This window comes from Micropterus salmoides, unplaced genomic scaffold (genome assembly GCF_014851395.1).
Source record: "Micropterus salmoides isolate LMB-PRFRI ecotype aquatic unplaced genomic scaffold, ASM1485139v1 Ms_hic_scaffold_14, whole genome shotgun sequence".
Lineage (NCBI taxonomy): Eukaryota > Metazoa > Chordata > Actinopteri > Centrarchiformes > Centrarchidae > Micropterus > Micropterus salmoides.
Genome location: NW_024040485.1, coordinates 35095980 through 35111847, shown reverse-complemented (window position 1 = coordinate 35111847; position 15868 = coordinate 35095980). Strand labels below are relative to the sequence as shown.

Below are 15868 nucleotides of genomic sequence, written 5' to 3'. Positions count from 1 at the left end.
ATCAAATAATCAAATACCACACAGTGAAACCTTTGTATAAAATAATGAAGCACGCAGGGTGAAACAGTAAACACAGTAAATCACATTTCCATCACACTGGCTGACGTCCAAACTCATAAAGATAGATTTCTTTTCTTTCACATCTGTCCAACTAGGTGTGGTCCTAAATAAGAAACAAATTAAATTTCTGATCAATAATACCATTATTATTACTAAATATTATATACACACATGTCACTTTGTGAAATCCCCCCTTCTTGGAATGCACTTAGAAATGAGTTCTCTGTATTAATTAAATCTATAAGAAATGTTCAAAGCTCCCCTGCCAGAAAATTCTGTTTACTTCAGAATATGATTTGATCTCTAAGTTTTGTTAATTTTAACTATTTAATGAGTGAGTTAGTTATTTTGTTTGTTGTCTATAACTTCTTTAGTGTCGTGTCTATTTCTTCTGAGATGATTGCTTTGAATTAAGTCCAATGTTTATTAATTACTTGGGAGGTGAATTACACCCTGGACTTGAAACATGGTTTGATCTGTACCGTGTAGAGTTTGTCATTGTACCCACTACCCATAATGCTCCTGTGAATCCTCCCCCAGTGTTTCATTAGCAGCTGGAACCACAGTGACTCTGATAAAACAGGAATTAGCAGAATCCATCTGATATGAAGCTGTGGTTTGAATACCACTTCCCTCCTCTTTGAAGAGTAGTCAGATATCTGGGTTCAGGTTTTTGTACAGCCTCTTCTACACTTTGTATCACTGTGTTTCTAGAGCACAGTAGTAGAGAGCTGTGTCTGCCAGGGTTAGATCTCTGATGGTCAGTGTAGTTGATGTTGCTGATGTTTCAGATTCATATCTTCTATCAGGAATATGTTCACCTGAGTTATCTTTTGCTCCTTTCCAGAGTATAAACTGAGGTGCCTGAAGGTCAGAATGATGTTTGTACCAGTAAAGGTAAATATAGTCTTCATCTGTCTGATAGTTGCATGTGAGTGTGACAGATTGTCCTTCTCTTTCACTGACTTCCTCTCGTACAGGAGAGATTGTGTCTCCAGCTATTAGTCCTGGAAAAAGTAGAGCAAATGAAGCCATTAGACTAACATTGTTCATGAGGCTGAGAGGAGAAGACAGTGGAAAATGGCAGCTGTACAGTGTTACTCTGTGGACACAAACACTCCAACACTCACCTATGAAGTGAGAGCAAAGTAAAAAGAGGTAAAGCAACATGTCTTTGGAGTTGTTAAAGCCAGACAGACAGCAGATGAGCAATGTTCTTCCACTGCAGTAGAATGAAGAAACTAAACAGCCTCTCTGCTGCACAGCCCTTCTCCTCAACATCAAGCTGATTGTGCTTTTAGTTCCTCAAACATTTCTGCTCTGGAGACGCAAAGAATCTCATTGGTTGAGTTGGACTTCAGTGGGCGGGGCCAGAGAATCCCCTTTTTAGAGATTGGCTGTCTACCAAAGTTCAGTTCAGCCAGTGAGATTATTTGTGCATCCAGAGCAGCTCTGCCTCAGAGAAATGTTTCCTGAATGTCCACTTTCAGTTCTTCACACCACTGTGAGACCGAGGCAGGTCCCACTAGAAGGAAGCCTACCTGAAGACCTGCTCTCTATTCAGGGAACATGGAGGACTTTTCATTAGGGACGTCCTGATCAGGTTCTTCTGTCCCCTACAGGTTCTTTGCTCAGTCTTTTAATATGACGTATCTGCCTATACACAGGGCCGTCCATAAGGGGGGGGATGGGAAAGAATTCTGGGGCCCTGCTGCTAGGGGGGCCCTTGCAATCCAGCACTAATGATGTTCATTCTAAATATAAGGAAAGATAACCAAATTTAAATTTGAACCAAAAAGCTCACCATTACTTTTTAAAATAACAAAACATTCTTAAAAAATGTAATGTTGCTTCAGTAAAATACAGCCTGTTTTATGAAGAACCCCCCCCCCCCCCCCCCTCTCCTGAAAATGGTATGAGTACTGTTTGTTGTACACAACATCAAAACATCAAAAGTGCACCCATGCAGCAGGCCATGTATGTGTTTATGTAGGAGATGGAGAGAGAGCACAGCATGCGTTGACATGAGTAAAGCAGATTTGCAGAGGGCCCATTTACTGGACCTTCTCAGAGGCCCAGTCATTTCTGTGGGCAGGCCTGTCTGTACAGAGTCTGGATCTGATACTTGTATTTTCCCGAGTTAACACAGTTGCACAGTGCACACTTCAATTACATTCAAGTTATTCAAATCAATCCACCATATTTGCTTGACTATTGAATAACCAGTAGCTGTCACATCTGATAAAGCACCTCGTAGGTGGTCACAAACCTTGTTGTGAAGCTCCAGTAGGGCAGAGTCTAAAATGCAAATGTCTCTCTCCTTCATAGTATCGTCCAGTGTTTGCTGCTTTTGTGCAGCCTTTGCTGACTTACCTAAGGTTGACTCACTGTATTCTGTTAGGCGCTGTTTCAAGTTGGTAGTATTGAATGCAGCTTTGTTTCTGCTGTAGTTCCACTAGTGTTGCTGATTTAAATTTCATGCAATTGTAGCCTATTGGAATTCAACATCGATGGATATTTTTCTGTATGTTTACTGCAATTTTTTTCAATGTAAAACAGAATCTTTTGAAGTATCAAGCATTGTTTTCAGTTTGTGTTTGTTCAGTTAAAGGTTGGGTGGTGGTGGAATTCAGTTCATGAAACTTAGTTTAGTTAAAAATGAAAATCAAAAGAGAGAGAAATGAAATGTAGAGTATGTATTCAATGAAATTAGTTACAACATTACCCAATTTAACATGACTTCCTGTATAAACTATGGCCACACCCAGTCTTCTTTTCAAAAACAGACAGATCATTTTGTTGGTTGAACAGAAACAGATAATGACTTCTCTGTACGCCTCTAATGCACTGACTATGAGCATTATGCTAAACATCAACTGACATCCTGGCATAGTTTGATTTCACCTGGTTTACTGAATTTAGTGGGTAAATAAAATCTTCTAATTTCTGGACTCACTTAATTGTAGGAAGGTCTGGAACACCAGAACTTCACATCTAATAAACCAGCTGCCATTATTACTGGATTTTGATGGAATCTAAAATCACATATTGACAGTAAAATTATGGCAACGGATGTTGTATTTTTGATCTAAAGGCAACATGTAGATAGAAAATGAGAGGCCCAAGGAATGAACCCTGTGGTACACCACAAGAAATCACAGCCTGAGAGAACAACAGAGAAACTTCTTTTATAAAGATGAAAAGAATCAATGAAAACCTGAGTTTGTGATACCAACCAGTTTATGGACATGCTGGATTCAAATTATGTTATTTGTTCAAGTTCATATTTGTTTGTGTTGTCTTCTGTGCTTCATTTTATGTTGCTTCTATCACCACTTCAACAAATTCAGACTGTCATCACACTGAAGTCTAACAGTGTGTGACTCCCTCTAGTGGACGTTGTGGAGTATTCTGTTGTCTTTGCTCCAAAGGTTTTTGTACAGAGTTTTGGTGTTTCCTGTCACTGTGGGCTGCACAGCACAGTAGTACACAGCAGAGTCTGTCACTGCAGCAGAGGAGATCTGCAGATCCAGATCGGTTTTATCATCACTCACTTTAGCAGACCATCTAGAGTTTGTTGCATTTTGTGTTCCCAAGTGAAAGATGAGGAACTCTGGTGGTTTTCCTGGATATTGTCGATACCAGAAGAAATAATCACTACCATCAGCTTTTTTAGAGTATGTGTAGGACAGAGTAACAGAGCTGCCTTCTAAAGTGAACTCTTCATTCCTGACTGCAGTGAGTTCTTCACAGCTGACACCTGAAGGAAGAGATAACTCTGTTATTTCATGTTGTAAAAGACTCAACAAATGAATCCCATCCAGAAAAGTTAGTAATGAAACTTTCTCAGCAGGATCTCACATACCTGTTAGAATGGATAGTAACAGTAGAGAAAGTACATAATAGTCCAATGACAGCATGTTGAATAAAGGGAATGTTTCTGCTTTGTGTATTGAACTCTGCTGAATATGGAAGTTCCTCTCTCTTCTATAGTTCACTAACAGCTTAGCTCCTCCCTCAATCTCTCCGTCTCCTCGCAGCTCTGGATTTTCACTTCTCTCTGTTCCACTTCCTACCTTACCAGTAAATTCCACAGGATGTGAAAGTTTTTGCTTTATTTTCTGTAAATGAGACGTAGGTAACACTTTATTTTAAGGTGCTTGTAATAGGCAGTAATTAACAGTTAATAAGACACTTATAAGACCTTATAGGATGCTTATAAACAACAATAGAAGTGTTAATTAAAGCCTAATAAACTATTAATTGATTAATTATTGCTTATAAGACAATTATAGGCCTTTATTAGAGCTATAAGTTATATATACCTCATGAATGCGAGATTGGACATCACATTGTAATTTGCACTCCTAATACAGCTACCCTTTATACTTCAGTACATTTCTTATTTTCTTAGACAACTAAGATGGTTTGTGAAGGTTTTATCTTGTTCCTGTCGACTTTAAATGTGTATTTTATGACGATAAAATGATGTTAATTTGAATAGCTGTTAGCTTACACGACATGCCTTATTTTATATCTGCATGCTAATGTTAGTTTAAACTACATGCCTTATTTTATATCTGCATGCTAACATTAGCTTAAACTACATGCCTTATTTTATAGCTGCATGCTAAAGTTAGCTTAAACTACACGCCTTATTTTATAGCTGCATGCTAAAGTTAGCTTAAACTACACGCCTTATTTTATAGCTGCATGCTAATGTTAGCTTAAACTACATGCCTTATTTTATAGCTGCATGCTAATGTTAGCTTAATCTACATGCCTTATTTTAAACGACATGCCTTATTTTAAACTACATGCCTTATTTTATAGCTGCATGCTAATGTTAGCTTAATCTACATGCCTTATTTTAAACGACATGCCTTATTTTAAACGACATGCCTTATTTTAAACTACATGCCTTATTTTATAGCTGCATGCTAATGTTAGCTTAAACTACATGCCTTATTTTATATCTGCGTGCTAATGTTAGCTTAAACTACATGCCTTATTTTATAGCTGCATGTTAAAGTTATCTTAAACTACATGCCTTATTTTATAGCTGCATGCTAAGGTTAGCTTAAACGACATGCCTTATTTTATAGCTGCATGCTAAAGTTAGCTAAAACAACTCGCCTTAATTTATAGCTGCATGCTAAAGTTAGCTTAAACAACTCGCCTTATTTTATAGCTGCATGCTAACATTAGCTTAAACTACATGCCTTATTTTATATCTGCATGCTAAAGTTAGCTTAAACAACTCGCCTTATTTAATAGCTGCATGCTAACATTAGCTTAAACTACATGCCTTATTTTATATCTGCATGCTAAAGTTAGCTTACATGACATGCCTTATTTTATATCTGCATGCTAATGTTAGTTTAAACTACATGCCTTATTTTATAGCTGCATGCTAAAGTTAGCTTAAACGACATGCCTTATTTTATAGCTGCATGCTAAAGTTAGCTTAAACAACTCGCCTTAATTTATAGCTGCATGCTAAAGTTAGCTTAAACATCTCGCCTTATTTAATAGCTGCATTCTAACATTAGCTTAAACTACATGCCTTATTTTATAGCTGCATGCCAAAGTTATCTTAAACGACATGCCTTATTTTATAGCTGCATGCTAAAGTTAGCTAAAACAACTCGCCTTAATTTATAGCTGCATGCTAAAGTTAGCTTAAACAACTCGCCTTATTTAATAGCTGCATGCTAACATTAGCTTAAACTACATGCCTTATTTTATATCTGCATGCTAAAGTTAGCTTACACGACATGCCTTATTTTATATCTGCATGCTAATGTTAGTTTAAACTACATGCCTTATTTTATAGCTGCATGCTAAAGTTAGCTTAAACGACATGCCTTATTTTATAGCTGCATGCTAAAGTTAGCTTAAACAACTCGCCTTAATTTATAGCTGCATGCTAAAGTTAGCTTAAACAACTCGCCTTATTTAATAGCTGCATTCTAACATTAGCTTAAACTACATGCCTTATTTTACAGCTGCATGCTAAAGTTAGCTTAAACGACATGCCTTATTTTACAGCTGCATGCTAAAGTTAGCTTAAACTACATGCCTTATTTTATAGCTGCATGCTAAAGTTAGCTAAAACAACTCGCCTTAATTTATAGCTGCATGCTAAAGTTAGCTTAAACAACTCGCCTTATTTAATAGCTGCATGCTAACATTAGCTTAAACTACATGCCTTATTTTATATCTGCATGCTAAAGTTAGCTTACACGACATGCCTTATTTTATATCTGCATGCTAATGTTAGTTTAAACTACATGCCTTATTTTATAGCTGCATGCTAAAGTTAGCTTAAACGACATGCCTTATTTTATAGCTGCATGCTAAAGTTAGCTTAAACAACTCGCCTTAATTTATAGCTGCATGCTAAAGTTAGCTTAAACAACTCGCCTTATTTAATAGCTGCATTCTAACATTAGCTTAAACTACATGCCTTATTTTATAGCTGCATGCTAAAGTTATCTTAAACAACTCACCTTATTTTATAGCTGCATGCTAAAGTTAGCTTAAACTACATGCCTTATTTTATAACTGAATGCTAATGTTAGCTTAAACAACTCACCTTATTTCATAGCTGCATGCTAACATTAGCTTAAACAACTCACCTTATTTCATAGCTGCATGCTAAAGTTAGCTTAAACAACTCACCTTATTTCATAGCTGCATGCTAAAGTTAGCTTAAACGACATGCCTTATTTTATAACTGCATGCTAAAGTTAGCTTAAACGACATGCCTTATTTCATAGCTGCATGCTAAAGTTAGCTTAAACGACATGCCTTATTTTATAACTGCATGCTAAAGTTAGCTTAAACGACATGCCTTATTTCATAGCTGCATGCTAAAGTTAGCTTAAACGACATGCCTTATTTTATAGCTGCATGCTAAAGTTAGCTTAAACGCCATGCCTTATTTTAGAGCTGCATGCTAAAGTTAGCTTAAACGACATGCCTTATTTCATAGCTGCATGCTAAAGTTAGCTTAAACGACATGCCTTATTTCATAGCTGCATGCTAAAGTTAGCTTAAACGACAAGTCTTATTTTATAGCTGCATGCTAACGTTAAGTGTCAATATTAATGAAAATGTATTTCATAAGCTGCCTATAAATATTAAGATTTTTTAACCCTAACCCACTACAAGTGTCTTACAAGGAAATAACATTTCTGTTAATTTATCAATAACCAGCCCTTATAAAATGTTAATAAACAGCTTAATAATGTTTATGACAGGTAAATAAACATCAACAAGTTCCTAATAAGGGCCTATAAGTGTCTTATCAATAATAAATGAGTTAATTGTGCTTTAGTTAACACTTATTTGTGTTATAAACATCTTTATAAAGTGTTTGATTATTTTTTAATTGCTGCTTATTAACTGTTAATTACTGCTTATTACAAGCACCTTCAAATAAAGTGTTACCGAGACATATTTATATTTACTGGTGTTCTTAATTCTCTGCAATTATGCTTTTCTTTCTTTCTGATTTTCTTTTTTATAAGTCAGCCAAAGTGAAAGCACTTGTGATTAACTTAAAGAAAATAGAGCTCACAGCCAGGTGCTGAGTTCATCAGTCAGTTATCGTCTATTCCATAAACCAATCACAATGTGTTTTAAGACTCCATATTATTGACATGGTGTCATGGTTTTGGGTTTTGATGTTGTTATTTTCTATTTTATGTTGTATCTCCTGTGTCTTGTCTTACTTTATTTCCTGCCCTCGTGTTTTCCCGCCCGTTTGATTGGCTGCCCTGTCCTAATTAGTTTCACCTGTGTCTACTTAATCTCCCCTCACTTGTGTGTTTAGTCTGTGCGCCTGCCTTGTCTTTGTCTATATGTCAAGCTTTCTAGCCATTTCCCAGTGTTTTCCTGTGTTTTGGATTTTTGGCCTGATGTATTAGACCGTTTAGATTTGGTTTATTGCTGCTTCCTTTGGATGTGTTTGCTATGTGTCTGCCTGTGTGGACCTTGGCCTGCCTCAGCTTGCTGTAAGTCAGTGTACTCTTTTATTTTGAAAACCATAAAACTGAACCTGCCTCTGGTTCTGGGTCTGGTCCACTCTGTTCCTCTTTGCCCAATTGAACTTACTGTGACACAAAGATATTATCTCTGTATGTTCCCTTTGCCTATAGGTTTAAAAATCATGATTGAAAAACCCTCGAGGAAGATCATTCAGAGACATCCCCTCCTAATGAAAGGCTTCCTGCTAAGTGTTGTTAAAATGTTTTATACCTATAAGACATTACAAATATTTCATTGATTTATGTAGAATATAAGTAATTTAAGACTTCATCATCACACTGAAGTTTAACAGTGTGTGACTCCCTCTAGTGGACGTTGTGGAGTATTCTGTTGTCTTTGCTCCAAAGGTTTTTGTACAGAGTTTTGGTGTTTCCTGTCACTGTGGGCTGCAGAGCACAGTAGTACACAGCAGAGTCAGACAGCTGAAGCTTCTGGATCTTCAGAGGAACTGATCTTGAGGTGGAATCCAGTGTGGATGAAAATCTCTCCTTGTACTCGTCCTCTGTTTTCCCCTCACCGATCTTAAAGCGGCTCAGTATGAATTCAGGGCTGTTGTTTCCATCCTGTTTGTACCAGAAGAGATATGGACTTTGAGAACTGGTGTTATATAGACAGCCAAGTGTTACTGGCTCTCCTTCGGCAGCAGTCACGTCTCCTTCTGGTTGCAGCACGTTGTCTTTTTGTGCTCTGCATTCTGTAAAACAGCAACAAACAGTATCAGTGTGCTGTTAAAGAATCATGTCAATGTTGGATTGATATCAGAGAACCAGAGTTGTGTTCATACCAAGGCACACAGCAGCCAGCAACACTGAGATGAACAGAGGCGTCATATCTGCAGTGTTGAGGAACTGTGAGCTCCAGCAAGTATAAAGAAGGCTGTGATCTCTCTGTTTAGTCTTCATCAACACTAAGTTGGTGGATTAGAAGGAGGAGCCTGATCACAGTGACGGGGCTCATTCACAGCCCTGTGTTATTCCCCGACTGACAACTTTACACTCAACACATTTTCCTCACTCTCTCCTTTCCTAGTGTGACAATTAGGATCAATTAGTGAATGTTTTTAATATGGTATCAGCATCATGTTAAAGGCCTGTCAGTTTGCCAGCCTGTCCACAGCTTCTCCAGATAAAGGGCTAAAATATGAAGCCTGTTCAGAACACATAAGGATCTCCAAAACCAGCTCGGTGGTGTCGACCATTTCAAACAGGATATTCCACTGAGAGCGAATGGTTAAGAGCTGCTACCACCAGTTTACCACGTAGAGGCTTCAGCGTTACATTGTACAGCAAACACTCGCCACTCTGGCCGACGTTATTTAACCGGTTTATTATTACAAGGCATCAAACCTACAGTCCATAATTTATTGTATTGCAAACAAACATACAGAGTGCAACCAGTAAAGTCTTTCCTTTCCCTCAATTCTGGTTTATATACACTGCTCAAAAAAATAAAGGGAACACTAAAATAACACATCCTTTCTTTACATAGTTGAATGTGCTGACAGCAAAATCACACACAAATGATCAATGGAAATCAAATCTATCAACCCATGGAGGTCTGGATTTGGAGTCACACTCAAAATCAAAGTGGAAAACCAAACTACAGGCCGATCCAACTTTGATGTAATGTCCTTAAAACAAGTCAAAATGAGGCTCAGTAGTGTGTGTGGCCTCCACGTGCCTGTATGACCTCCCTACAACGCCTGGGCTCCTGATGAGGTGGTGGATGGTCTCCTGAGGGATCTCCTCCCAGACCTGGACTAAAGCGTACGCCAACTCCTGGACAGTCTGTGGTGCAACGTGGCGTTGGTGGATGGAGCGAGACATGATGTCCCAGATGTGGTCCATTGGATTCAGGTCTGGGGAACGGGCGGGCCGGTCCATAGCATCAATGCCTTCCTCTTGCAGGAACTGCTGACACACTCCAGCCACATGAGGTCTAGCATTGTCTCGCATTAGGAGGAACCCAGGGCCAACCGCACCAGCATATGGTCTCACAAGGGGTCTGAGGATCTCATCTCGGGACCTAATGGCAGTCAGGCTACCTCTGGCGAGCACATGGAGGGCTGTGCGGCCCCCCAGAGAATTGCCACCCCTCACCATTACTGACCCACCGCCAAACCAGTCATGCTGGAGGATGTTGCAGGCAGCAGAACGTTCTCCAGACTCGGTCACGTCTGTCACATGTGCTCAGTGTGAACCTGCTTTCATCTGTGAAGAGCACAGGGCGCCAGTGGCGAATTTGCCAATCTTGGTGTTCTCTGGCAAATGACAAACGTCCTGCACGGTGTTGGGCTGTAAGCACAACCCCCACCTGTGGATGTCGGGCCCTCTTCCCACCTTCATGTAGTCTGTTTCTGACTGTTTGAGCAGACACATGCACATTTGTGGCCTGCTGGAGGTCATTTTGCAGGGCTCTGGCAGTCCTCCTCCTGCTCCTTGCAGAAAGGCAGAGGTAGCAGTAGGTTGTTGCCCTCCTACGGCCTTCTCCACGTCTCCTGATGTACTGGCCTGTCTCCTGGTAGCGCCTCCGTGCTCTGGACACTACGCTGACACAGCAAACCTTCTTGCCACAGCTCGCATTGATGTGCCATCCTGGATGAGCTGCACTACCTGAGCCACTTGTGTGGGTTGGAGACTCCGTCTCATGCTACCACTAGAGTGAAAGCACCGCCAGCATTCAAAAGTGACCAAAACATCAGCCAGGAAGCATAAGAACTGAGAAGTGGTCTGTGGTCCCCACCTGCAGACCCACTCCTTTATTGGGGGTAAATGTAAAAATGTAAATGCTCCGTACTTGTATAGCGCCTTTCTAGTCTTTTCAACCACTCAAAGCGCTTTTACACTACATCTGCATTCACCAGTCACACACATTCATACACTGAGCCTAAGTGCTCAAACGGAAACTAACATTCACACTCACTCATGCCACTGGTGGCTATTCCGCCAGTGGCAATTCGGGGTTCAGTATCTTGCCCAAGGACACTTAGACACGAAACCGCCGACCTTCCGATTAACGGCCAACCCGCTCTACCTCCTGAGCCACAGCCGCCGCGGGCTGTCTTGCTAATTGCCTATAATTTCCACCTGTTGTCTATTCCATTTGCACAACAGCATGTGAAATTGATTGTCAATCAGTGTTGCTTCCTAAGTGGACAGTTTGATTTCACAGGAGTGTGATTGACTTGGAGTTACATTGTGTTGTTTAAGTGTTCCCTTTATTGTTTTGAGCAGTGTAGCATATCTGCCCTAAATGGTAGGTTTCATCACTTTTATTCGATTTAGCAGGAAACCCATTTATCAAAATGTCTTGTTTTATCTTTCTCAGTTGTAAATTTTATAACTGAGGATTTTAAGAGCTGTTTTCTACTCAGTTCTCGCTTTACTCTAACTACTACTTTACTCCTGTTTAATCTGTAGTTTCTATACATACAGTATATTTATATTATTTACTTTAAATACTTTACTCGCACAATTCTATTATAGTTGTCACATTTCAGGACAAATCAAAACATGAGACAAAATAAATCACCTACAAAACACATGTCCAGCTCCAGACAAATTCTCCCTCTATCATTTCATGCTTCATCACTTGGTCATCCATGAATTCTTTTCTGTTTTGTAAACTATTTCATGGACTATGATCCTTTCACAAATGTTTTAATCTCCAGACTGGATCCTGTAAATCTGACAGATGCAGAGTCAGAGCCTTGACTTCATGTGTTTTTCCAGAATGGATATTTGAACCATTTTCTCCTGAAGGATCAAACAGCAGTGGAGAGAAAGGACTTCCTTGGTGGAGGACTCTCAGCGGATTTTGGTTGTCAGAGGATTTTCAGTGTGATAGTCTCTCATTTATGTGAATAACACCTGATGTTATAAAGTTACCATCCAATAACTAATAATTATTTTGTGTGACGTGATTCAAAAACACTTCAGAACTGCTAGGAAAATCTTCCAAGGTTTTACCTAGTTAGACACATTTATATAGAAATATTTTTAGTTTTGTTCCTAAATGAGACGATATCTTTTAAAAAACATCCACTTAAACATTTTTTTTTATATGAAAACAAATTTTTTTTTCATGAACACTGAACCAATATTCTCATTATTATATATCTATAATATTTAAAGAAATGCTCACACAGTGTTACTATGGTTACCTTGGTGAAATGTAAAGTTCAGAGTGAAGAAGTTACAAGTGGTTTCATTTCTAAAGCTTTAAATGACAAAGAGTAAAGTGGATCCAACCTGCATCATCACACTGAAGTTTAACAGTGTGTGACTCCCTCTAGTGGACGTTGTGGAGTATTCTGTTGTCTTTGCTCCAAAGGTTTTTGTACAGAGTTTTGGTGTTTCCTGTCACTGTGGGCTGCAGAGCACAGTAGTACACAGCAGAGTCAGACAGCTGAAGCTTCTGGATCTTCAGAGGAACTGATCTTGAGGTGGAATCCAGTGTGGATGAAAATCTCTCCTTAAACTCTTCCTCTGTTTTCCCTTCATCCCGTTGAACGCGGCTCAGTATGAATTTGGGGCTGTTGTTTCCATCCTGTTTGTACCAGAATATATATTGACCTGTGTTAGTCGTCTCAAAAGTACAGTCAAGTGTAACTGTGTCTCCTTCAGCAGCAATGACATCTCCTGCTGGCTGGGTCACTCTGTCTTCTCCTTTACACTCTGGGGAAGAAGAGAACATGCAGAGGAAGAGATGGATCAATAAAGATGATTGATTAAAGGAGAACAATCAGTAGGTTTAAAGAGTTACCTAGCCAGAGAGCCAGAATCAGGATGTTTCTCAGCCAGTGGTTCATGTCTGCAGTGAGAGGGGAGGAGAGAGAGGAAGAACATTGATACTCTGATGGATCTGGGCTTCACATCATTGGCCCTTCCTCTTCATCATCTGTTGTCTTTTCTGACCTTGAGTCCCAGTTTTGCTCCTCCCTTAATCCCTCCCTCCTTCCTTTCACAACTCTGACAAATAGTGAGTTTGTCTCTGCTGTGGTGCTGTAATTCACTACATGACATCATTTCCATCAGTTAACAAGACGCTGATAAGGTAAAACTGGTTGACTCTTGACAGAACATGTGAAGGTCCTGACTGAGGTCAATCTTTAGACAGACGATATACAACTATTCAATTACACATGACAGCCACATTACTTATTCAATACATTACTCAAACAGTACTATTCACATTATTACATTTGTGTCACATTTTCGGACAAATCATATCATGAGACGTCTTTACAAAAATAAATTGAGTAAAGTAGATGTTAAGCTCCAGAGAGGAAGATTGTTTGCATATGTCAAATTTTCCTTCTATTGTTTCATGCTTGATCATTACTTGGTCATCCATGAATTCTGTTCTGTTCTGTAAACAATTTAATTGACCATCATTGGTTTACAAATGTTTTAATCTCCAGATTGGATCCTGTATATTTGACCAAGGGCATCGTAGTGGGGGGTGAAAGCATTTAGCAATTATAGTCATTGCATAGAAGTAAATGTTGAAAAAGGTTGAAATGTGTTGACATTTCGGATGACATGTGTGTTGGAGGGGGGTTTTGGGGGGTGGGGGCAGTGGGTAATGGGGGTGGGGCACAGGGACTGCTTACAGAATTTGTGCAACGACCCGGTATATCTGACAGATGCTGAGTCAGAGCCTTGACATCATGTGTTTTTACAGAATGGACATTTTAATTATTTACTCCTTAAGGATCAAACAGCAGTGGAGAGAAAGGACTTCCTTGGTTGAGAACTCTCAGCTATTAGGCTGCTGATAGTCTCTCTTTATATAAACACAATCCAACATCATTATCATCCTTTGTCGGAATTGATTTAAAATAACATTTCAGAACTTGTAGTATCTTCCACATGCTGCTGCTGCATTGTTTTGTTTTGTTTAATCACCAGCACCACAAATTCAGATCATAAACCACTGAAGTTTAACAGTGTGTGACTCCCTCTAGTGGACGTTGTGGAGTATTCTGTTGTCTTTGCTCCAAAGGTTTTTGTACAGAGTTTTGGTGTTTCCTGTCACTGTGGGCCTCACAGCACAGTAGTACACAGCAGAGTCTGTCACTGCAGCAGAGGAGATCTGCAGATGAAACTCCTTTGCTGTTTTGTCATGTTTATAAGAAAACCCTGCTTTCTTTGAATATTCTGCAAGGAAAAACTGTGGAGATGAACTGGACTTCTGTTGATACCAGAAGAAGAAGTCAAAGATCCTGAATAGTTGCAGGAGAGAGTCACAGAGTCTCCTTCCAAAGCCAGCATTACATCTTTAAATGGTTTCACTAAATCCTCAGAGGATCCTGAAAAAGACAAAGATATATTTCACTCTGACATTTATATTTCTTTAAAGTGAGAGAGAAACACTTGAGAATATGCACAACTTTTCTGAATCATGTTTAAAATCTGCTGTTAATTTCACTCACCAGTGTGAAACATGAAGATGATCATCCAAACTAAGCAGAGCTGCATCATTTCCACTTGTACTGAATGAACAATAGAGAGAACACAGCAGCTCTTCACTTCCAACATGAAGCCTTTCATATTCAGTTGTGGAGCTCCTCCTCTTGCTGTGCTCTGTTTCCATTCAGGCTGATGGAAGCTTTAGAAATGACAGTGATGCTGCAGTCATCATCATCCAAGAAGGTCAGACTGAAGGAGAATCTGCAGGAAATTCACCTGAAGGAATCTGGACACAAACACCTGGCTGAAACCTCCAATCTGCAAACTTTACACAACTTCTGTTGGAGCCCGAAACCTGGTTAAACGTACAGACCCTCACTACCCATAATGCTCCTGTGAATCCTCCCCCAGTGTTTCATTAGCAGCTGGAACCACAGTGACTCTGATAAAACAGGAATTAGCAGAATCCATCTGATATGAAGCTGTGGTTTGAATACCACTTCCCTCCTCTTTGAAGAGTAGTCAGATATCTGGGTTCAGGTTTTTGTACAGCCTCTTCTACACTTTGTATCACTGTGTTTCTAGAGCACAGTAGTAGAGAGCTGTGTCTGCCAGGGTTAGATCTCTGATGGTCAGTGTAGTTGATGTTTCTGATGTTTCAGATTCATATCGTTTATCTGGAATATGTTCACCTGTGCTCCCTTTTGCTCGTTTCTTAGAGTATAAACTGAGGTGCCTGAAGGTCAGAATGATGTTTGTACCAGTGAAGGAGAATATAGGTGTCAGTTGTCTGATAGTTGCATGTGAGTGTGACAGATTGTCCTTCTCTTCCACTGACTTCCTCTCGTTCAGGAGAGATTGTGTCTCCAGCTATTAGTCCTGGAAAAAGTAGAGCAAATGAAGCCATTAGACTAACATTGTTCATGAGGCTGAGAGGAGAAGACAGTGGAAAATGGCAGCTGTACAGTGTTACTCTGTGGACACAAACAGCTCAGCTGTTTCCATAAATCTTTAGAAAAGAATAAAAAGATGTTGTGCTTTCTATCTTACCAAAGAAAAGAGCAGCAAGAATAATCCCCAGCCAATGTTCCATCTCTACAACAAGGTTTAAATCAACAGGAGAAACTAGCTGATGTTCAACATTCAGTCTGAGAATTGTTCTCTTCACAGCAGCAGTTATTATTGACAGAATGGTTGAACACAGTGCAGAAGTAGTGCACCGCCTACTTGATAATGTGGCTCAGCTTGGATTAACAGCAGCTACAGTGTCATCTAGTGGCCAATCAGAATCAGACCACAGAAGAAGAAAAGATGCCACTGAAACTTCAGACTAGTCCAGC

General features: G+C 39.5%; 1 pseudogene and 1 gene segment (V, D, J or C); both read right to left on the bottom strand.

Annotated features, from left to right (window-relative positions):
* Positions 1 to 8513: 8513 nt before the first annotated feature.
* On the bottom strand, positions 8514 to 9282 carry LOC119902834 (the record flags this gene model as incomplete). The annotated part of the segment is given in 2 exon segments: positions 8514 to 8809; positions 8900 to 9282. Coding segments are annotated over 2 exon segments (414 nt in total), but the record flags the coding sequence as incomplete, so codon positions are not given.
* A 4441-nt stretch (positions 9283 to 13723) lies between these two features.
* Positions 13724 to 14831, bottom strand: LOC119902833 (annotated as a pseudogene).
* Positions 14832 to 15868: the final 1037 nt, after the last annotated feature.